The 24,057-nt window shown below is 43.5% G+C and overlaps 2 protein-coding genes across 2 annotated transcripts in view; both read right to left on the bottom strand.

Annotated features, from left to right (window-relative positions):
- Positions 1-2,847: 2,847 nt before the first annotated feature.
- LOC138968580 (spore coat protein SP65-like) lies at positions 2,848-6,865 on the bottom strand. The gene is made up of 2 exons (XM_070341170.1): positions 6,240-6,865; positions 2,848-3,778 (listed from the first exon to the last, which is right to left on the bottom strand). The coding sequence occupies exons 1-2, from the start codon at positions 6,852-6,854 to the stop codon at positions 3,767-3,769; spliced, it is 627 nt and encodes a 208-aa protein (XP_070197271.1). The 5' UTR covers positions 6,855-6,865; the 3' UTR covers positions 2,848-3,766.
- Positions 6,866-13,754: 6,889 nt separating this feature from the next.
- Positions 13,755-24,057, bottom strand: part of LOC138969681 (uncharacterized) — a 39,624-nt gene continuing 29,321 nt past the window's right edge. Inside the window, exons 8-10 of the mRNA XM_070342539.1 lie at positions 19,266-19,320; positions 15,192-15,241; positions 13,755-14,157 (exon numbers count right to left, since the gene is read on the bottom strand). Coding sequence (XP_070198640.1) covers positions 13,755-14,157; positions 15,192-15,241; positions 19,266-19,320 — 508 coding nt within the window. The remainder of the gene's footprint in view (positions 14,158-15,191; positions 15,242-19,265; positions 19,321-24,057) is intronic.

The raw sequence follows: 24,057 nt of genomic DNA, 5'->3' as shown, positions 1-24,057 counted from the left end.
CGGGAACTAAGGAGGTTGATGAACCTCTGTTTGTTGTTTGGATTCGTCAGGAAGCGCTCCTTTGGTTCGCACAGGACCATGTCACCCTCAAAAGTGATGGCACATGCTGTATTGGCTCTGCTTGTTCTTCACAAATGGACTGCATCTTTGGTGGTAGGTCCGCAGCTGTATCCATCAAAAACAACAGTTCCTTTGCCAAATGACGAATGAGAAAGTCTGCGTAACTCTGAGTAAGCTGGTTGTATGTTGAACCACGGCACCAGGGCAGAAGGTGCAACAGCAAGCCACCATCGATGACATATGTTACATCATCAGGAATAACACCATTTACCTGCTTTGTTGAAGTCCAGATGTAAGTTGCCAGTGCAGCCTTGGTACCTTGTCTTGGCAGACCACCCGAATCAAACAGCGATGCTGGGACACTGCACATCTCAAAGGCAAAGGCGTCCTCAAGACATCCGTTGGTGTTCTTCACAGTTGTCACTAGTCTCTGGAACAACAGCATGGAGTGAACATGTACTAGATCATCGTGCAGATTGGACGACTTGTCTTTCAGAGCCATGGTTACAGCTTGATCCTTCTTTTTAAAGGTGAAATCCACAACATTATTTCCGATCATGCTGCTCAGAATCTTGTTTCCTACGCCTTTTGCTTGTTCTGCATTCACAGTAGCTTCAGCTTCTTTTCCGCTTGAAATGGATCGGAGGGCTGTATCCACAGTGAAAGGGTTCCTATCAAGCAGATATCTCAAGATCAGTTGAATGTCTGTGTGATCTCGCTTCTGCCTTGCCACGCTCAACTCTTTGTGCTGCGTTTGTTGCTCGCTAGAATGGAATGCAACGTCTGTGACAGACTGCATTGCGTCGGGGATTTCTGCACAGGCAGGCATACACAGTAGTAGGTGGGAGATCAATGCCATATGATTGCGCAGCATTCAGTTCAAATTTCCGTACCTCTGTGTAAGAACAGCTAAAGCCAAGGTGGCTGAGGGTATCGATCAGAAACCGTGAACCGAATGATCGGTGCATTTGCACGCCAAGTGCAAACTGCAATGGTGCAATAACAGTGTTTGGCCTACTGAGCTGAATGATTGCTTGTCCTATTGCACTGATATAATGTTAGGTAACCTTGAAAGAAATACATGTACATATCCACTAACAAATGCACAGATTAATACATAAACGCAACGTAAGTAGGTGAAGCTGAACATGGAAAAAGACTTATTACCTAACAGTCACATGCACGATCCACGTTGTTCTCAATGGACATAATTTCACAAGGCACATAGACAAAGACTGAATCTGCAATCGCCTAATAATCATTATAATGCGAGCAGTGAAAAGCGCCCCTGGGAAACAAACAAATATATCTATACATAGATGAGACCAATAAACTGCTTACGCCATGCTGATAAAGCTATCGTGTGATGTTATTGAATAGTTTCCTTGGGTAGCTTGTGAAAAACTGTCGCTCCGAAAACTAAAATAAAATGTACGATATTTCGGACTCATCGCATGGTTTTTTCCCGGCCAACTCGATTAGATGTGTGCAGGCACACTGAAATGAATCAACTGCACCTAAAATGAATTTTATAGCAATTACTTCGCACACATCCAAACGCTTCCCAGCCTACTCCGCTGCCGCTTGGCATCAGGGACCCTCTTTCTTGCGATCTCCTTCATAAAGACTGGAAATTTGCATTCTCCCCAATTTTTACCCGATGCTCCCCAGCATGTCGTAAGAGGCGACTAACGGATTCTGTTTCTCCTTTTACCCTTGTTAAGTGTTTCTTGTATAGCTCAGTTGGTAGAGCATTGGACTTGTGATCGGAAGGTCGCAGGTTCGAATCCGGGCCGGGCCGGGACGGACACGGGTCAACTTTATGTGCAGACCCAGAGACGGAAGCCATGTCCCACCCCCGTGTCACCACAATGGCACGTAAAAGACCTTGGTCATTCTGCCATAAGTGCAGGTGGCTGAATACACCTAAACACGCGGACACCTGGGTAGCGCGACTCCGTTGCTGCTAGCTTTCCACTGGGAGGAAGCGACCCGAATTTCCCAGCGATGGGACAATAAAGTATGAAAATGAAAATGAAATGAACAAGAAGAGCAAACGCTCGATCGAGTCACTTTCGCAGTTCTGAATATTATATGAGGCATCAGATGGACAGGAAGAAATTGCTATTCACAACACAATGAGTCACGTTCACATAAAATTTGAGCCCGGTCACTTTTATAGTTTCCGAGAAAAGCCCAACGTTAAGTTGTGTGTTGCCGAACAGAAAAGGCTAGTTATCTCCCTTGTTTTTCTGATAACGTTCGTAAAAGGCTACAGATGTAAATACTTTGATGTAAAGAATAATCCTACAAAGTTTCAATCACATCCGATGAACTTTGTCAAAGATATAAAATGTCTAATTTTTCCTTTGACGCTGACCTGTGACCTTGAAAAAGGTCAAAGGTCAACGAAACCATCGTTAAAGTGTAGAGGTCATTGGAGGTCACGACTAAACAAAATATGAGCCCGATCGCTTTGATAGTTTCCGAGAAAAGTCCAACGTTAAGGTGGTGTCTACGGACGGCCGGCCGGACAGACTAACACTGACCGATTACATAGAGTCACTTTTTCTCAAGTGACTCAAAAATGAAGGAATATAGTCAATGTTTGTAAAGATTTTAGTCAAGCAGTATGTAAGAAATGTTAAGTCCTTTGTACTGGAAACTTGCATTCTCCCAGTAAGGTCATATATTGTACTACGTTGCAAGCCCCTGGAGCAATTTTCACATAAAGACATACCACAACTTGATAGCGTCAAGGGGGTTATTGGTTGGGACGAGAAAGAATTTACCCGATGCTCCCCAGCATGTCGTAAGAGGCGACTAACGGATTCTGTTTCTCCTTTTACCCTTGTTAAGTGTTTCTTGTATAGAATATAGTCAATGTTTGTAAAGATTTTAGTCAAGCAGTATGTAAGAAATGTTAAGTCCTTTGTACTGGAAACTTGCATTCTCCCAGTAAGGTCATATATTGTACTACGTTGCAAGCCCCGGGAGCAATTTTTTGATTAGTGCTTTTGTAAACAAGAACCAATTAACAAGTGGCTCTATCCCATCTCCCGCCTTTCCCCGTCGCGATATAACCTTGAACGGTTGAAAACGACGTCAAACACCAAATAAAGAAAGAAAGGTTCATCGTCCTTCGTTAATTCACAAAAGCACTAATCAAAATTGTGCTCCAGGGGCGACGAGGAACCTGATCGCTTTCAAATATGGGTTAGGGATAGGGTAAGGCTTTACTTTTGTCTGACCAATTTCGCCATTGCTTTGGAAGCACCCTTGTCAAATCCATGAGTTTTGTAACTTAAATGTTTATCTAAACGATTCCCCCTCCACCCACACCCATCTTCTGGACATGTCCACGATTTCAGTTTCCTCTTGCTGCCCTTTGACTTCTCTAAATGCTTGACGATATCATGTTGTGGTATGTCTTTATGTACTTGCAACAAATGACGCTGCAAGTGGACAACCATAGCAGGACATTGTGGGATAGGACATGGCTTCTGCTGCCGCTTGGCGTCGGGGGCCTGCGTCCTTAGTCTGGATGTGTTTCTGCTGGACGGTACACCTTTATGCATTTGAAAGAGATGACGAGGGATGTTGATAACTCTTCCAGGACATTGTTTAACAGGGCATGATTTTTGCCTCCGCTCCCGCTTGGCATCAGGGACCCTTTTCTTTCTTTGTCTTGACTTGATGGTCCGTTTCAGGGGTACACCTGTGAAACAGATAAATCAGTAGTTTATGCCATCTTAAAGCTAATTTACTTGAACAAGTTAGGTTACGGAAAACAAAGTACATGTATTAACAAAAAAGAAAAGCAACATTCATTTAGCATTAGCACTAGCAGAGAAAATATGAAAAATCACAGAAAAATTAAAACAAGTCGCGTAAGGCCAAAATACAACATTTAGTCAAGTAGCTGTCGAACTCACAGAATGAAACTGAACGCACTGCAATTTTTAAGCAAGACCGTATACTCGTAGCATCGTCCGTCCACCGCTTGCGGCAAAGGCAGTGAAATTGTCAAGAAGAGCGGGGTAGTAGTTGCGCTGAGAAGGATAGCACGCTTTTCTGTACCTCTCTTCGTTTTAACTTTCATATCTATATGTTTTTGGAATCAGGAACCGACAAGGAATAAGATGAAAGTGTTTTTTAATTGATTTGGACAATTTAATTTTGATAATAATTTTTATATTTTTAATTTTCTGAGCTTGGTTTTAATCCAAATATAACATATTTATATGTTTTTGGAATCAGCAAATGATGGAGAATAAGATGAACGTAAATTTGGATCGTTTAATAAAAATGTTTTTTTTTACAATTTTCAGATTTTTAATGACCAAAGTCATTTATTAATTTTTAAGCCATCAAGCTGAAATGCAATACCAAAGTCCGGGCTTCGTCGAAGATTACTTCACCAAAATTTCAACCAATTTGGTTGAAAAATGAGAGTGTGACAGTGCCGCCTCAACTTTCACAAAAAGCCGGATATGACGTCATCAAAGACATTTATCAAACAAGAAGAGAAAACGCTCGATCGAGTCACTTTCGCAGTTCTGAATATTATATGAGGCATCAGATGGACAGGAAGAAATTGCTATTCACAACACAATGAGTCACGTTCACATAAAATTTGAGCCCGGTCACTTTTATAGTTTCCGAGAAAAGCCCAACGTTAAGTTGTGTGTTGCCGAACAGAAAAGGCTAGTTATCTCCCTTGTTTTTCTGATAACGTTCGTAAAAGGCTACAGATGTAAATACTTTGATGTAAAGAATAATCCTACAAAGTTTTAATCACATCCGATGAACTTTGTCAAAGATATAAAATGTCTAATTTTTCCTTTGACGCTGACCTGTGACCTTGAAAAAGGTCAAAGGTCAACGAAACCATCGTTAAAGTGTAGAGGTCATTGGAGGTCACGACTAAACAAAATATGAGCCCGATCGCTTTGATAGTTTCCGAGAAAAGTCCAACGTTAAGGTGGTGTCTACGGCCGGACAGACTAACACTGACCGATTACATAGTCACTTTTTCTCAAGTGACTCAAAAATTGAACAAGAAGGGCAAAGCCCATACGACTCACATGCTTTACACATTTTTCCTACCAAAATACATGTGACCTTGACCCAAGGTCAAGGTCATCCAAGGTCATGCAACACAAAGCTGTTAATTCAAGACATAGGAAGTACAATGGTGCTTATTGGCTCTTTCTACCATGAGATATGGTCACTTTTAGTGGTTCACTACCTTATTTTGGTCACATTTCATAAGGGTCAAAGTGACCTTGACCTTGATCATATGTGACCAAATGTGTCTCATGATGAAAGCATAACATGTGCCCCACATAATTTTTAAGTTTGAAACAGTTATCTTCCATAGTTCAGGGTCAAGGTCACTTCAAAATATGTATACAATCCAACTTTGAAGAGCTCCTGTGACCTTGACCTTGAAGCAAGGTAAACCAAACTGGTATCAAAAGATGGGGCTTACTTTGCCCTATATATCATATATAGGTGAGGTATTGAATCTCAAAAACTTCAGAGAAAATGGGAAAAATATGAAAAATAGCTGTTTTTTAGGCAACATTTATGGCCCCTGCGACCTTGACCTTGAAGCAAGGTCAAGATGCTATGTATGTTTTTTGGGGCCTTGTCATCATACACCATCTTGCCAAATTTGGTACTGATAGACTGAATAGTGTCCAAGAAATATCCAACGTTAAAGTTTTCCGGACGGACGTCCGGACGGACGGACGTCCGGACGGACGGACGGACGGACGGACGGACGGACGACTCGGGTGAGTACATAGACTCACTTTTGCTTCGCATGTGAGTCAAAAAAACGTATGGGGATATCATACCCAGGAACTCTCATGTCAAATTTCATAAAGATCGGTCCAGTAATTTAGTCTGAATCGCTCTACACACACCCAGACACCACGACCCTCGTCTCGATTCCCCCCTTAAGTTAAAACATTTAGTCAAAACTTGACTAAATGTAAAAAGGCCAACAAAGCTGGACCCTCAAGATGGTTGGAATCACCCACATTCGAGCATGGCGTTGACAGGATAGGCGCTATATATGATGGTGCTCCCAAAGTCGCCTGCATCACTCCAACCACCACCACCACCACCCCCCACCCCCCCCTATGAAGTTAAATTTTGTGAAAACCTACCGGTACCATCATCACTGTCACCACAGTCGCTGCCGCCCCTGTCACGGCCACTGTCACCACAGTCGCTGCCGCCCCTGTCACGGCCACTGTCACCACAGTCGTTGCTGCCCCTGTCACGGCCACTGTCACCACAGTCGCTGCCGCCCCTGTCACGGCCACTGTCACCACAGTTGTTGCTGCCCCTGTCACGGCCACCACAGTCGCCCCTGTCACGGCCACTGTCACCACAGTCGTTGCTGCCCCTGTCACGGCCACTGTCACCACAGTCGTTGCTGACCCTGTCACGGCCACTATCACCACAGTCGCTGCCGCCCCTGTCACGGCCACTGTCACCACAGTTGTTGCTGCCCCTGTCACGGCCACTGTCACCACAGTCGTTGCTGCCCCTGTCACGGCCACTGTCACCACAGTCGTTGCTGCCCCTGTCACGGCCACTGTCACCACAGTCGCTGCCGCCCCTGTCACGGCCACTGTCACCACAGTCGCTGCCGCACCTGTCACGGCCACTGTCACCACAGTCGTTGCTGCCCCTGTCACGGCCACTGTCACCACAGTCGTTGCTGCCCCTGTCACGGCCACTGTCACCACAGTCGCTGCCGCCCCTGTCACGGCCATTGTCACCACAGTCGTTGCTGCCCCTGTCACGGCCAATGATAAGACTTAACTTCTGTGGTAATATTGACAAATGAGATGTAAAAGACTAGGTAAATGATTACGGAAAAAGACTTAAAGGTGAAGAAAAATCAAGATGAAGACAAATTGAAAAAAAGACCTAACCACTGTGGTCCCGATTTGGCCTTCGCAGTCCGCCGGACCCTGTATGCTACAATTAACTAACTAAGTTTACTGTGACTGAGTGGGGTATCAGCTTGTGCTGCGAATGTTGTCCTAGTTGGGCAGCAAACTAACACAGTGTCTGCTCAGAGTAACATGACATGAATTGAGCTATTAAATAACCAGTGATCGAGCTAGATATTTTGCAAACAGGATCTGTGCACAAGTGAGCAAGATTAAATTGAACAGAACCATAAAAACAAAACAAAAAATGTGGTGGCTTCCCTCCCTCCTTTCCATAGAATACGTTAAACTCCAACTCCTCCACCCACTAGAAGTGAGCCAAGTTTGAAAGCTTTAGCTTGATAAACTTTAGAAAAAAAAACACAATTTTCACTTTTTGAACTCAAACTTGACCCCGCTGTAAGCTTGGTATTTGACGAGGGTCAACTAAATTAGCATCAAGTATACACAATCTTACACCTTAGAAGTAATCCAAGTTTTAAAGCTTTAGCTTTCAAATCTTAGAAGAAAATGAGTTTTCACTTTTTTCACCCTAACTTGACCCCGCCGTGACCTTGGTATTTGACAAAGGTTGATTTCCACTTGTCTGAAGATCATCACACCCTAGAAGTGTGTGAAGTTTTAAAGCTCCAGCTTCAATAATGTCAGAGAAACCCTTAAGGTTAAAGTTTTTTGATACGCCAGCCGGCCGTTCGGCCTAACACTGCTCATTACGACAAGCGCTTAGAACTGTACCCACGGAATACGCGCTATATAAGCTTCATATTGATTGATTGATTGATACATAGACTTACTGATTACTCAGGTGAACCAAAAACAGAACATTGCATATGTCATGCATAAAACTTATTGAGAGAGAGAGAGAGAGAGAGAGAGAGAGAGAGAGAGAGAGAGAGAGAGAGAGAGAGAGAGAGAGAGAGAGAGAGAGAGAGAGAGAGAGAGAGAGAGAGAGAGAGAGAGAGAGAGAGAGAGAGAGAGAGAGTTTAATCTTTTCTTTCTTGAAGACCTTTTGTTTCTTGAAGCCAATTTCTTCAACCTTTTCTTTGGCCTTGCACGATCCCTGCATTAAAATAACAGAAAAAACCCATTAATTTGTTTATTCTTTCTGACTTAATGGATCCTGAAGGGAGCAAATATCTGATGATGTATTATGGTTCACGGCCATTAGACCCCCCAACAATACTGAAAACACAAATTATCCGGCACAACTCATGGGCACACAATAACAATGTGTTGGATCTATCTTGCAGGGACACTTTATTTGTACACATTACTGCTACACAAACACAGCTTTTACTAAATACAGGGTCCCCACTGGTTTTTAGAAACTAAATTCCATGACTTTTCCATGACTTTCCATGAGCCTCAATAACATTTTCCATGACTAGATTCACAGGTCGCCATTTCCGAACACGCAAACTTTTAACGTCTTGTCACTGCCAGTTTTGACACTGGCTTGCTTTGCACTGAATTTGAGTCAGTTTCTACGCAGTGTCTCTTCGACAAGCAAGTCAAGCATTTGCTACGCAGTCAGATTATCGGTAATGTTCGTTGGTCCTGTCATTTCACTAAACTGGACCAGCCACTGTTTGTATCCATCTGCACTTTCGTAAATTCCGTTTCATAACCGTCACTGTGACTTGATGAACTGTCATTTTTTTTCACCGCGATACACAGTTCATTGTGAAGATCTTCCTCGGTAATTCGTTTCAATTCCGCATACTTGTTGTTGTCAAGAAACAACTCGAAAGAAAGTTTCAACCTCATCATCCTCCATCTTGCTTGTCGAAGCGCTAAAGTACTTTATCGATGCAAAAACAAAAGCAGAAAACTTTGACGAAACCGACTGAAATGCAGCGCAGACGACACGAGATAACGGAAGGAAGTGAGCCTAGCTTTGGCTCAAGTGCCGTTAAAAATACCGTTATTCTCGTATGCAAATTATATACGAACGAGAAGTTGGTCATACGAACAAGCCTTGTGCTGGCTGGGCGACGAAAATCGCCGCTGGCGTGCTAAAGGTTAATTTTGTTTTTCTTATTTTTGTTAAATTCCATGACTTTCCAGGCCTGGAAAATTAAAAATCAAATTCCATGACTTTCCAGGTTTTCCATGACCTGTACGAACCCTGTAAATATATAGTTTTGTTTGCCGGTAATTGCAACATGAATCTCAGAGGAGGTCTTGGTGTCACACATTTTGACCTTAACCGAACAAGACGTTTTTGCATTTAATTAAATAATGAACAGTATTTAAAAAAAAAAACTACTTGAACACAATTTCATCCTGTCATGAGCCTGGAACCAGAAATGCTCAAACAGTAGAAATTAAAAATTTTAAAAGTAAATTTTCATTTAATTAATATACTTACCCAACTCACAAATAGCAATTAACTCTAGTTCAGTGCTGGTAACGCTGTACGCGTCCCCTTGGTAACCAAGGGAGACCACTCTAAAAAAGAAAGTGATCCATCCCATAATGCCAGACTATCAACAGTCCGACATCCGTATGCGCGCGCATACGCCGCCATCTTATCATTCCAAAACGAAGCCCAACTCATTCTTTTTTAGACCCCAGTACCAACCACAGCGGGGAGGTGGGAGGGAATAAACGTTGTGAGTTGGGTAAGTATATTAATTAAATGAAAATTTACTTTTAAAATTTTTAATTAAATTACATATCCATACCCAACTCACAAATAGCAGATTGCTACTATAGGTGGCGGGTACTCATCAAAATCAAAGTAGAAGGGCTTGTCCTGCTGCCACCATAGAAGGTAGCGCAAAACTGCCGTCCCGTCTGAAGGAGGCGATGTCTCTGAGATAATAACTCAGGAAGACATCCTCTGATTTCCAATAGGCCGCCTCCAAAACATCAGCCTGATCGGAGCACTGCCACAGAGGAGGCCCATGCCCCTGCCTCATGAGTTCTTGCCGAAGTCAGGGAAAGAACCGCCCTAACCTCTCCGGACTGAGTATGCCACCAGGAATACGCTTGTCTGAACAATGTGGAGACCCACTTGGTTAAAGTCACTTTCGCAATGTCTTTGCACCTTGCTGTATTGAGCGAAATGAAAAGCAATTTTGACTTCCTGAACAAATGAACTGCGTTCTAGACAAATAACTGCTGAGCGTTCTAACTGGACAGTTAACGATGTCGGGGTCTCCAGGAGCAAGGAATGTTAATGACAGGTGAAATTTGGGCCGGTTTCTGATTTTTAGCTAAAACTTCTGGCCCGAATTTGAGAGACATAGAACCATCTTTTCCGGTTGAAATATCTTTAGCTAAGCCGGATAAAGTATGAACCTCACTTCCTCAACGAGACGTAGCGAGCAAAGTTAGAAAAACTGCCCTGCGTGTCAAGATAGCCAAACTAGTTGACTACCGGTTCAACCTCGTTAGAAGCCAAATATCTAAAAAAAACTGCCCTTAAATTCAATGATCTAATAAGATCAGTGAAAGTCAGAAAATTTTTCGAAACTCGCAATATTCAAATGACTAAACCTGACTCTAAAGGAGCCGAAGTATTGCTTCATAAATTGAAAATGCAATTGGAAGCTAGTTTCCCCGTTTTCCGCATAAACTGCCTGAAAATTTCGAAGAAACCCAAAAGTCATAGATCAGTCTTTCTTGAGAAAGCTGTCTATATTCAAAAAAACCAGAAAGTACGCTTACTCCCACTTCTCACAGAAGCTACAAGAGTAAGCTTGGCCGTTTTCCGTGTAGATCCGCCAGGCTAGTCTTGAAACGGGTTAAAGCAACACTGCACCAAGCCGTAACAATGTGACAGAAATTACATAAAGTCTTAAAAGTAAGACATGGAAGAAAAAGCGGAAACCCAGAATAGGTGGCACTCCACCTGCATTAAACAGAAAGAAGAGGAGTTCTTTCCGTAAGAAGTAAGCGCTTTGTACCAAGCCAGTCTAAGTGACAAGTGAACAAAAACGCCAAATCCCCTATAAAGACCCTGAACCAAAACCAGAGTTGAGGGGGAAGCCCATAAGTACCTCAAGGATACCCTTACAGTAGACATCCGTGTAATTCGAATGTGAGAAAGCAAAAACGCCTTCTTGCCAGCCTTAAGAGGTCTGGAACCCAGATTGCGACGACCCGTACTGTGCGACCAACCGGCCGCCAGAACGATCTATGAAGAAGACCCTGTGAAAACGAGGGTATAGAGCCAAAAGCTAAAGTAGATAACAGCCAGCCTGAAGCTTTTCGTTTGGAAACAAACAACAGCCAAGGCCTGCCTTGCGCCTTCCTTTTACCGTGAGCGTCTCTTTGAAAGATAAAAGCCCGCGTGCCTAGAAGCGGCCTCAAAAAGAGACCTTTCAAACAAGAGAGAGAATAAAAGCAAGTTTTGTTCGAAAGTGCCGATCACAAAGAACCGAAGCCACAATCTACCCGAGCTAGGAGATCTTGATCTTACAGACAGTTTCTCCTAGCTATCAAAATCCAGATGGATGTTTGCCAAACCCGAGGGCGGTTCCGTAGAACCTAAGTTCTTAAGCTTGGAGTTAACCGAAGCCTACAGAAAGCGCTCCGCGAGTGACACACTACTTGAGCGTAAGACACAAACTAAAGCAACACCGCCGCAGGTATAAGTCGAACGTAGTCCACAAAGATAGTGGAGACAAAGACAACTCGCTTGTGAAAAAAATCCACAAGTACACAAAGACCCCGCCAGAGGATCTTTCTTTCTTTCTTTCTTTATTGGATGTTTAACGTCGTTTTCAACCATACAAGGTTATATCGTGACGGGCCAGAGGATCTAAGAACTTAACACTCAAAAGATTCTCTTCAGAAGGCTCAAATCAACTATAAAATGCCGCGAACAGCGACACAGCTGAAGTATGAGCCTCCCCTTGATCAATAGCATCTTAACGATCATCGAAATGATGAGAACCAGTCACCAATCCCGATAAGGCAAAACTTGCCAAAAATCGGAAAAATTAGAAAAATATTCACGCACCGGAACTCCATGCCAGATACTCCATCCACCTGCCCCTTCCAGCCGGCAAACTGGAAGAGTAAGAGGATACAGCCTGTAAAACAGCTAAGGAACCGCAGTAACGGAACCGGAAGCCAAAGGCTAAAAAGTGCCGACTACCAACACCACAGTGTTAACGATAGAAGGCTATCCCATCCTGTCCAGAGACACAGCCGCAAAAGCGGAAGCGAAACCGGCTGTGGATTAGTAAACATCCGAACCAACCGGTTGCATAAACACACCGGACGAACCCGTTGTACCTCGAACCATTTCAGCTGCGAGCGTCACTGCACTTGCTAACATGAAACGGAACCTGAATTCAGTGCTTTTCAGTCAAGCGGAAGCACCTTCATCTGAACAGCCGTCAAGCACAGTCGTGCAATCGGGAAGCTGATTCCCTGTTTGACTTAATTGTCCAACAAAGAACCAGCCCTACTGCTCACTTCCTGCCCCCCGGGAGGAAGAGAAAGTCAAACTACAAGACATTTGCCATCTTCAGGGCAAAGAACGACGATTCCCGGCAGCGGCAGTGAACCTTCCGTTCCTCCGAAATCCGGAAGTCGTCGAACGAAGAAAGAGGTGGACGAAGTAAAGAAAACTTTTCTCAGCCACCCCTTCCTGTCAATATCCAAGTTAGAAAGGTGACCCCCAGAGAGACTCGCATGGTCAACCCAGGAATCACCCAGCCCAACAATTTCCTGCCCCCTGGGCGGAAGCTTACGTTGCCCAGCCACGAAAATGCGTGCTACATTCATCCTGCGAACGTACACCATTTCCACCGGAGAACCCGGCTACACGCAGCCATTTGCCAACTCCAGGGCAATGGATAACGATTCCCGGAAGCTGAAGCGAACAACCTGTTCCCCCGAACTTCCAGAAGTCAGAACCAGGAATCGCAATCAGGAAGGTGACCCCCGGAAAGACGTTCCCGGCCAAGCCGTTCGCGGTCGATCCTAGAATCACCAACTTCCACAAAACCTAAATGCCGTTTTCCGCTGCCCACGTCACTGCGCTGGGCAACTTGAACGGCAAGTAAGCTGGGTGTCGTCCACCGTGGACGCACCCTCGTTATCCTTTCCTTCATGCTCGCAAACGCAATCAGGAAGGTGACCCCCGGAAAGCCGCCGTTCGCGGTCGATCCTAGAATCATCAACTTCCACAAAACTTAAATGCCGTTTTCCGCTGCCCACGTCACTGCGCTGGACAACTTGAACGGCAAGTAAGCTGGGTGTCGTCCACCATGGACGCACCCTCGTTATCCTTTCCTTCATGCTCGCAATCGCAATCAGGAAGGTGACCCCAGGAAAGCCGCCGTTCGCGGTCAATCCCAGAATCACCAAGTTCCACAAAACTTAAATGCCATTCTCGTTAGCCCACGTCACCGCACTGGACAACTAGAACGGCAAGTAAGCTGGGCGTCATCCAACCATGGACGCACCCTTCCTGCTCGCCATCGTAGTCAGGTAGATGCACACCAGAGAGACTTGCAGACCTGCAGCGGTCCTCTGAGACACACCCAACTTCCTGCCCCCAGGGCGGAAGTAGAACCGGCATACCCGACACTGCATCAGAGGTATATGCAAGTTCTTACGATTCACAGCCAGGTGGGTCAACGCCAGAGAGACTTGCAAAGTCCTCGGAGTCACACCCACCATCCGTCCCTCGGGACGGAATTAGAACCGGCATACCCGACACTGAATCAGAGGTATATGCAGAGTTCATACGATTCACAGGGCTCCCTGCAACTGCTGGGCCGGCGCGATGCCATTGGCCAGAAATTGCAGGGGGGCTTTCACCACGCACGTGGCTACTCTCTCCTGTGATCGCACCCCACCGTCACCAGAGAACCTGGTAACTTGTGGGGAAGACATACCTTTAGAGCGCACCGGCTCATGCAGAAGGGACACCAGTCGACCATCACCATGCTGAGACGCATGCACTTCCGCCCGAACCACGGTAGGAGCAGCCACGGCGAAAGCCGCAGCGGAAGCTGAAGCGAAACCGGAAGTGGAAGGAGTCGGTGAAGACCTGACTCTACCCAACGAAGAGACATCAAAGACGCCAGCCGGAAGTGCGCGAATCTCTGCTTTCGTCGACGACAAATCGGCCGCCAAAGTAGAAACCTGTGTACTTAAAGTCAAAAGCAATGACGCAATATCGGCGGGAGACACACCTGAATCACCAGGAGCCCCCGACGAAACAACCGGTTAAACAACATCCTTATCCTTATCACTACGTGTGACCTTGTCCTTCTTCGCGGACAAAATGGCGGACGAAGGCTTGTCAACAACAACATCAACATCACATCCTACATTTCCCGGTTCTATCTGAGAAGTGGCGGAAAATCCATCACTCTTCCTTCTAGACGAAGAACTTCTCTTAGAGGAAGAAGTACTAGCAGCCGGAGAAGCTGAAGCAGCAGCCTGTCTCAAACTAGTTCTATTCTTGGCGCACACCGCCATGTCAAAGCGAACTCACAAAAAATTTTTGAAACTGAAAAATTTTACGAGTTCACAAACGTGCGACAGAACCGTCGCCAAAGTTACATAAAACAAGAAAGCTCTCACCCAAAAACAGCCAGGGTATTGACAAAGCTCGGCGGCAGACCAAGGGGCGAAGTCAAAGTCAGGAAACAAAGACCAAGGCTGAACACAGCCGGAGCGTACAACAAAACGCGACCAGACACGTCGCTCGCTGAGAGTGGAATGATAAGATGGCGGCGTAGCGCATACGGATGTCGGACTGTTGATAGTCTGGCATTATGGGATGGATCACTTTCTTTTTTAGAGTGGTCTCCCTTGGTTACCAAGGGGACGCGTACAGCGTTACCAGCACTGAACTAGAGTTAATTGCTATTTGTGAGTTGGGTATGGATATGTAATTTAATGGTTGGTTATAGAGCACGAGACTTGCAGTTACTTCCGTGTCTGTCAATTTGTCGATGCCTCGACCAAACATGGTTTTGGACGGTTACGTACTTTGCCGCTCTGTATAAGGGAAACCAACACTTCCTTTGAGCTTTTTGTCCACTTATAGTTTTATCACACCCTATTATATTGCACATTTTCATACTTTATTTTTCGATGACTATGTGAGAATGTCACGCTTTTGGACCATGACTCTGAGAATGACCCATAAGTTAAGGTTTACAACAATCAACTTACCTTTCGACAAACAGATCACCACTTTCAGAAGAAGAGCTACGGCTTTTTTCCTGAAACAGATAGAAAACGAATGATAAATTTTGAGAAATCTCACTATATTGTAGTATACGAGGGGTGTTCAAAAAGTTCTCGGCCTAACTATAAAGGAGGCGTGGTAGCACAACCTTGTTACCTTATTTTTATACATAGTCCTGACCCTCCAAGACAAACTACTTGTTCCGGTGCACCTTACAACGCCTTCGTGGCAGAAGGTTGTATCTTGGGACTGTAAGTCATCAACAGCAGCGATGACGTCATTGTTCCACCCGAAGCGCCTCCGAACCAGTTCTTTTTTTAAGTTGGGGAACAGGTGGAAGTCGGATGGTGCAAATCAGGGGAGCACGGTGGTTTGCCGATAACCCGGATGTCACAGGCTCGCAGAGTTGTCATGGTAACGGTTTTGCTTAAGCGCTGGGTCATCATCATGATCAAACATACCTCGTCTAGACAGCCTGACATCCATATTGTCCCGGATATGTTTTAGTTGTGTTGAATAATCCTCTCCGGCGGTATTCTAGGCCTTTTTGAGGTATTTCATAATCAACACCCCTTTGGTATCCTAACAAGCGCAGGCCATACCCTTCCCAGCAGATTGAACACCCATGTCTTCTTTTAAGGGGGGAGTATGTGCTTAAAGCTGCTATGATTGCTCCCATTTCGACAGTTGGAAAAGATGCACCCGTATGTTAACCATAGTGACAAAAAATCCAAGAAATTCCTCTGGATCACCATCATACAGTTTCAAGTTTCCTCAACACATTTCCAGCCCGAGGCACTCTAATTTTACGTCAGAAGTTTGCCACCTACCTGGCAAATACCTCTCGTGGCCAGATGCTTGGTCAGAATTTATTCGGCATTTGCATATGATATGCCGATTGTTTAAGTACAACGTCTGACAGAAAGTTTTTAATCATGAGTTCACGGACCGTTGAGATCGTTTCCAGGGTTACCAATTTGAAGGCTTTTTACTACATTGATCATCATTAGAACTTATAGAAGACCTCCTCCCCTGCTAACCTCTGTTGTCCAGTTTTTCGCAGAGGTATAGGAAGGTGCTCCCTTACCATAGGTTTGTACAATGTCATTATGACTAGCCTGCGTGTTTCGCCCTTTTTACACAGATATTGTATCACTGGTTGGTACAGTGAAAACTGTCAAATACGGTCAATGGACTTAGCGGACACTCGCAGAATACGGACAGTCAGTCTCGGCACAGACTGCTTTACACTGTAAAACACCTGTACGTTACGGCCACCTCGGCATTACGGACGCGGACACGTATTTTGGGTCCATAATAAGTCATATACCTGCTAAATACGGACATCCACAGAAAGCTGGGAAGTTTGTTTGTTTGTTTATTTGTTGCTTAACGTCCAGCCGACTACGCAGAGCCATATCAGGACGAGGAAGGGGGGGATGAAGGGGGCCACTTGTCAAGCGATTCCTGTTTACAAATGCACTAACCCATTACTTGTGTCCCAGCAGGCTTTAGTAAAACTAAATTAATACCTACTGGAAGATTACCAGTTTCCAGTATGTTAAAATAGGCTTAACCTATCTACTGCTGGACTTACATCAGAACACTAACAGATTAAACTATACATGAATCGCGAGACAAGCGGCAAGAGAAGAGATTTTTGGAAAAAATACAGGTGAATGAGCAAGAAGGCAGAAAAAAGAAAAGAATTCATGAAGAAAAAGAGAGCATGACAGGAAAGAGGAACCAAAAATCTACCTAACAGCAAACTAGAAAGCTCCTGCGGTTCCATAAACAGGAGGGGCTTTTAATTTCATAACTGCAGTGCCCCACTGCGGGTAGAAAGCTGGGAAGTTCGATCGACGAAGAAGACGATAAATCGATCAGTTGATATGTGAGTGTTTTAAGTCGACGCATTTGATTGGCTGCTAGAGTTCCAAGGCAGCCAATCCAACACGTGGAACGTGTTCGGCGGAACGGAAGTGAAAGTGTATGAGTGAATGTATCTTCTCTTCGAAAGAGTGATTCGTGTTTAACAAGATGGCAGCAAGAAATTCAAATTCAAGAAAAGGAAGAAATGAGCTGACTTTAGAACAAAGGATAAATGTTGTCAAACAACTGGAAAGTGGGAAATCATGCCGAACGATTGCACAAGAGCTTGGGTGTGGGAGAACGCAGATTTCGAAAATCAGCGTCGATCGGGAAAAAATAATGAAGTTGTGGGAATCGGGAGACGGACGTGCTGACCAGAAATGGGTTTCGAAGAAGACAACCGAATACGAAGAGCTAAATGACGCCGTGTTCGAGTGGTTTTCAACCAAACGTGCGAATCACATTGCCATCAATGGTCCACTCAGACAACGCTGGACAAATTCTTTCAAAAGCTGATGAGTGCAGAATGAAGTGAATGTGAATGTGTTGTATGAATGAGATCCAGTAACTTTTTAACAATTTAAATTTATACAGTTGATATGATAAAAAGCTTTTAAACTTGTTTTACAACAGTCAATATTAAATGTTTCTCTATTTAATCTAAACAGCTTCTGTTTTTCTTATAAATGTACATGTACATGTGCAGTACTCTCTCTCTCTCTCTCTCTCTCTCTCTCTCTCAACTTGACTTTGTCGCGTTTACTTGCACCTGTCTAATAAGGACACCTGCAGAATAAGGACACTTTTGTCTGGTCCCAAGGGTGTCCTTATTTGACAGGTTTTACTGTACTGAAGTTTTATTTTTTCTGAAAATCGCGAGGGTTGGTCTTAACATAGACCAATTACTCAGAAACTATTATGACGTCATACACCAACTGTTGCATGTCATCATCTGCTATAGCGCTAGTATGTGCACATTTTGGTGAATCTAGCATTACTCCTTCATTGGTAGGCCAAGAGCTTTTCGGACACCCCTCATACTTACCAGATTAATTATTGAATGAATTTTCCTACCAATCTTATTTGGCCAATGCCTTTGATGTCGGAAGGTATGCGTAGCCAACATCACAGACCAAGACATTGTGAATGCATCTTTAAAAAATGTAAAATTTAGCAAATACATCGCTTTTTTTCATATTTTTGAAAACACTTACTGGACCTTAGAATGCTTAACCCTGTAGCTGAAGCAAAATTAATTGCCGACATCCCTAAATGAAGCTTTTTGAAAATTCTCCCAAAATGTCCAACTTTAGGGAAATGTAAACAATCCCTTATATGGTCATACACTCACTCTCTCAGGAAAGAGACCAGAGTCGTAAACATCTAAACTCTTCACTTCCATACTTTGGAAGAAATTACTGAGGTGCGGTAGATTCACACAAATCGAACAGTTTATTTGTTTGTTTGTTTAACGCCCAGCTGACCACGAAGGGCCATATCAGGGCGGTGCTGCTTTGACATATAACGTGCGCCACACACAAGACAGAAGTCGCAGCACAGGCTTCATGTCTCACCCAGTCACATTATTCTGACACCGGACCAACCAGTCCTAGCACTAACCCCATAATGCCAGACGCCAGGCGGAGCAGCCACTAGATTGCCAATTTTAAAGTCTTAGGTATGACCCGGCCGGGGTTCGAACCCACGACCTCCCGATCACGGGGCGGAAGCCTTACCACTAGGCCAACCGTGCCGGTGAACAGTTTATTTATAACAAAGAAACACGATGCATTCAAAAAGGAACAGCATAAAGCATTTTTCATCTTCAAACACTGGGTCTGGGCACTTTAAATGAGCATTGGAACAATTGAATCCAATCCTGTTATTACGTGTGAGTTGGTGAGACATTTTGGTCACAATGAAAACAAATGTGCATTTCTTTACTGTTGGAAATAAACCCTTACACAGGTGCAATTCTGTAACACATGTTACATAGCCACTGGTGAATTAACAGAGAGAAAAATAAAGAAAAACAGTCATATAGGTTTTCGCATCCATGGGAGGTAATCGGAACCGACCAAACAGACTGAGCCAGTAGCGCGACATGTCGTGACAACCAGGTGACCATATACGTAAAGTAGCGCGACATATGTCGCAACAACCAGCCTAAGGGTTAATATACATACCTCTGGTATCCATTCATCCCCGGTTGACAAATTTTCTTCAGAAAAGTCATCTCCACTGAAACAGTCAAAAGAGCACATAAAGAAAACAGTCAAACTGTACGCATATTCCCCAATGACAAAAAAACGCCTTTTTGTAAAGCCTACAAAAGACGTTCAAATCTTGTCGAAGTTAATAACCGACTTTAGAGCTTTGCCCTTGAAGGTCATTTTTGTGCCATTTGCACTTTGTTTTTACATAAATCTAAAACAATCGGATCACAGGACTGGGTGGCCTAGTGGTAACGCACTTGCACTCGGAAGCAAGTTCGACCCTGGGTCAGGGCGTTAGCAATTTTCTTCCTCCCTTTCCTAACCTAGGTGGTGGGTTCAAGTGCTAGTCTTTCGGATGAGACGAAAAACCGAGGTCCCTTCGTGTACACTACATTGGGGTGTGCACGTTAAAGATCCCACGATGGACAAAAGGGTCTTTCCTGGCAAAATTGTATAGGCATAGATAAAAAATGTCCACCAAAATCCCCGTTTGACTTGGAATAATAGGCCGTGAAAAGTAGGATATGCGCCAAAAGGCAATAAATTAAATCACCAAAAGAATAGATGCTTTCACCAAAAGAATTGCTTAGTAAGCAAAAGATATTCCAACAAAAAATCGGATGTTTCCACCCACAAAATAGATGCTTCTAGCAAAAAACCGATTGATTCTACCAAAAGAAGAAATAAGACTTGCAAAAGAATTCTCAACAAAAAAACGAATTATTTCAACAACTTTTTTTTCTTTATTTGGTGTTTGACGTCGTTTTCAACCATTCAAGGTTAATTTCAACAACAAAATAGCTACTGTCAGCAAAAAATATAAAGTTTAGTGTACTTTCAGAGACAAAATAGTGTCACTCCATATCATAATTGTACGTCCAAAGAAAGTTAAATGAAAATGATAAAATCAGTGTACAGAGCAGTCAAGATCCGTGTGTTCACTGCCTGATAAGCGCTGGTCTCGACAGCTTTGGGCGCCCGCGCTTTCGCTTCTGGCCGATTGGTATGGTCTTGGCCTGGGCAGGGGGGTTGGTCACCTCCAGACGAATCTCCATGCCCATGGAATGATGACACACGTTACGTAGCACTTGAGGAACTCCGGACAGTTGCAGAAAAACTGATTGTTTTTGTCGATCGTAATCTTCCACACCGACCTCCGACATGTGGCATACTCCTCGAAGTCAGCATAGGACGATGATTCAACCTTTTCTTCGGTGAATTCTCGGTCTTTGGTCCACTGCTTTCCAATTCCCCGTCGTCTTGTAGCTGGTGGCTCACTGTCAAGACTCCGACGTATCATTATCAAATCTCACTGGATCGATCCTCTCAAAATCCATCTCTCCACCTTCAAACTCCATTTTCAACTGACAGAATCTGTGTCCTTGCTTGATTCAGCTGAATTTGTGATCACAAATCACCTCTGCTTAGGCGAAATCAGTGAGTCAAAACAATGACCACCACTCACACTGTGTTTCACTGTGTTGGAGAATGACTATCCATTTCTTCTGTTGAAACTATATTTTCTTTTGCCTGAAGTAGTCAATCTTTTGCCTGATTATATTTTCTTTTGCCTGAGTATATTTGCTTTTGCCAGTTTATTTTATTTTTTGTTCAGACAGCAATTTTTTGGGCGGATCAAATTTTTTGTGTGTACTTTAATTCTTTGTCACTCGAGCCATCTTTTCTTTTGGTGAAAGCATCTATTTTTTTGGTAGAACCATTTCTTCTTTTGGTTCATTAAACGGGTGCCGCGCCAAAATGGCTGCGATCTGCTGGTCGATGTGAATGCGTGATGTATTGTGTAAAAAATTCCATCTTACACGGCATAAATAGATCCCTGCGCCTTGAGTCCGAATCTGGAGATACGCGCGCGATATAAGACTTCATATAACATAACATAATTACTGGAAAAGTGAATTGAAAGTTCATGCAAGGCAAAATGCACCTTCATGCAATATCATACCATCATGAATAATGCTAATTAATATATTGAGCTGGTCTTCCTATCATTAAGTTATGTCAGTAACTGACAGAAGTAAATAACAAATTAAAAAAAAACAAGAAGGGCAAAGCCCATACGACTCACATGCTTGACCTTCTGCTTTACACATTTTTCCTACCAAAATACATGTGACCTTGACCCAAGGTCAAGGTCATCCAAGGTCATGCAACACAAAGCTGTTAATTCAAGACATAGGAAGTACAATGGTGCTTATTGGCTCTTTCTACCATGAGATATGGTCACTTTTAGTGGTTCACTACCTTATTTTGGTCACATTTCATAAGGGTCAAAGTGACCTTGACCTTGATCATATGGGACCAAATGTGTCTCATGATGAAAGCATAACATGTGCCCCACATAATTTTTAAGTTTGAAACAGTTATCTTCCATAGTTCAGGGTCAAGGTCACTTCAAAATATGTATACAATCCAACTTTGAAGAGCTCCTGTGACCTTGACCTTGAAGCAAGGTAAACCAAACTGGTATCAAAAGATGGGGCTTACTTTGCCCTATATATCATATATAGGTGAGATATTCAATCTCAAAAACTTCAGAGAAAATGGGAAAAATGTGAAAAATAGCTGTTTTTTAGACAACATTTATGGCCCCTGCGACCTTGACCTTGAAGCAAGGTCAAGATGCTATGTATGTTTTTTGGGGCCTTGTCATCATACACCATCTTGCCAAATTTGGTACTGATAGACTGAATAGTGTCCAAGAAATATTCAACGTTAAAGTTTTCCGGACGGCCGGCCGGCCGGACGACTCGGGTGAGTACATAGACTCACTTTTGCTTCGCATGTGAGTCAAAAAGGAATGCACGGAATGCACCCCAAGCCTGAGATACATACCGTAGGCTAAGAGCACTCAGACCTGCCTACCCCAAAAATTACAAGGAGTAATGAGCCCAGCCAAAAAGAATAATCTGGTGGTAGAAAGAGTAGTTTTTCGTTGCCAAAAGTAACGGCCATCGGTGGGTGTGACTAAAAGGAGAACCCAAATAAAGAATATGACACTACCTTGCCTGTAGACATCCTCATTTTTCTCCCAACGGAGAAATAGTTGTTCATAAAATCTTGCAGGACACAAACATTCTTCTGCACACTTTCTGTTCATATTCAGTTGTTTCGCAAAAATAAAATTTCATTGATTTTCTCAAATTGTGACGTCAGTCAAAACGACCCTAGAACACATCACTGGGAAACTATACTGATTGGAACGATCTAGGATGACGAAAGCAAAATATGTCATGTGCACAGTGGTCACACATCTGGAGAAATCGGCCTCGCACATAACCAGCGCTCCATCATTTGTGTAATCAAGAGTTTGCTGAATGAACATAGAGTTTATTTGGATGTAGAGGGCTTTTCAAATACTTGTAATAGCATGACTTAAATCTGCCAAGTTCTGCTTGGCTGTACTGCCTGGTGCCGAAGGTTCCTGATCTTGATTTCAGGAGGAGCAGACTCTCCAATGTCTCATCCGACAAAGCTCACAAAGCTCGGCGAGAGCAAAAATACGAATCGGATTTATATCGGGACGAAATGCGAACAAGAAGGGCAAAGCCCATACGACTCACATCCTTGACCTTGACATGACCTTGACCTTCAGGGTCAAGGTCAAATAACTAAACCTAGCAATGACATACACTAAGAACTGCTTTACACATTTTTCCTACCCAAGGTCAAGGTCATCCAAGGTCATGCAACACAAAGCTGTTAATTCAAGACATAGGAAGTACAATGGTGCTTATTGGCGCTTTCTACCATGAGATATGGTCACTTTTAGTGGTTCACTACCTTATTTTGGTCACATTTCATAAGGGTCAAAGTGACCTTGACCTTGATCATGTGACCAAATGTGTCTCATGATGAAAGCATAACATGTGCCCCACATAATTTTTAAGTTTGAAACAGTTATCTTCCATAGTTCAGGGTCAAGGTCACTTCAAAATATGTATACAATCCAACTTTGAAGAGCTCCTGTGACCTTGACCTTGAAGCAAGGTAAACCAAACTGGTATCAAAAGATGGGGCTTACTTTGGCCTATATATCATATATAGGTGAGGTATTCAATCTCAAAAACTTCAGAGAAAATGGGAAAAATAGCTGTTTTTTAGACAACATTTATGGCCCCTGCGACCTTGACCTTGAAGCAAGGTCAAGATGCTATGTATGTTTTTTGGGGCCTTGTCATCATACACCATCTTGCCAAATTTGGTACTGATAGACTGAATAGTGTCCAAGAAATATCCAACGTTAAAGTTTTCCGGACGGACGGACGACTCGGGTGAGTACATACTCACTTTTGCTTCGCATGTGAGTCAAAAATCGTACTTTCGGTTTCATAAAATTCGTATTTCCATCGCAGAAAGCATAATTTGGAATAAAATTCGTAGTAAATTATGCCCAAATCGTAAGGGTAGGCAGGTCTGCTCTGTATTTTGCATAGCACGTACTTTCTTTTTTCAAGGGAACATATTGACAGACACATAGTCAAACCAAAAGCAATATGCACATCTCTTCCAGGGTGCATTGCAAACAAACAACAATCCAGCTAGATTGTCTTAAATGGTACATGCAGACCTGGGACCCCCTGTTTTTCACTTGTAGCATTCTCAAAGAAACTTGGTGTATTTTCAGAACAAGAAGGGCAAAGCCCATACGACTCACATGCTTGACCTTGATCTTTACATGACCTTGACCTTCAGGGTCAAGGTCAAATAACTAAACCTAGCAATGACATACACTAAGAACTGC

Source organism: Littorina saxatilis, linkage group LG6, assembly GCF_037325665.1.
Source record: "Littorina saxatilis isolate snail1 linkage group LG6, US_GU_Lsax_2.0, whole genome shotgun sequence".
Classification (NCBI taxonomy): domain Eukaryota; kingdom Metazoa; phylum Mollusca; class Gastropoda; order Littorinimorpha; family Littorinidae; genus Littorina; species Littorina saxatilis.
This window is presented reverse-complemented; position numbering and strand designations above follow the sequence as displayed.

Coding starts and splice junctions, on each gene's coding strand:
- LOC138968580 (XM_070341170.1), bottom strand. CDS start 6,854: ATGGCCGTGACAGGGGCGGCAGCGACTGTGGTGACAGTGGCCGTGACA.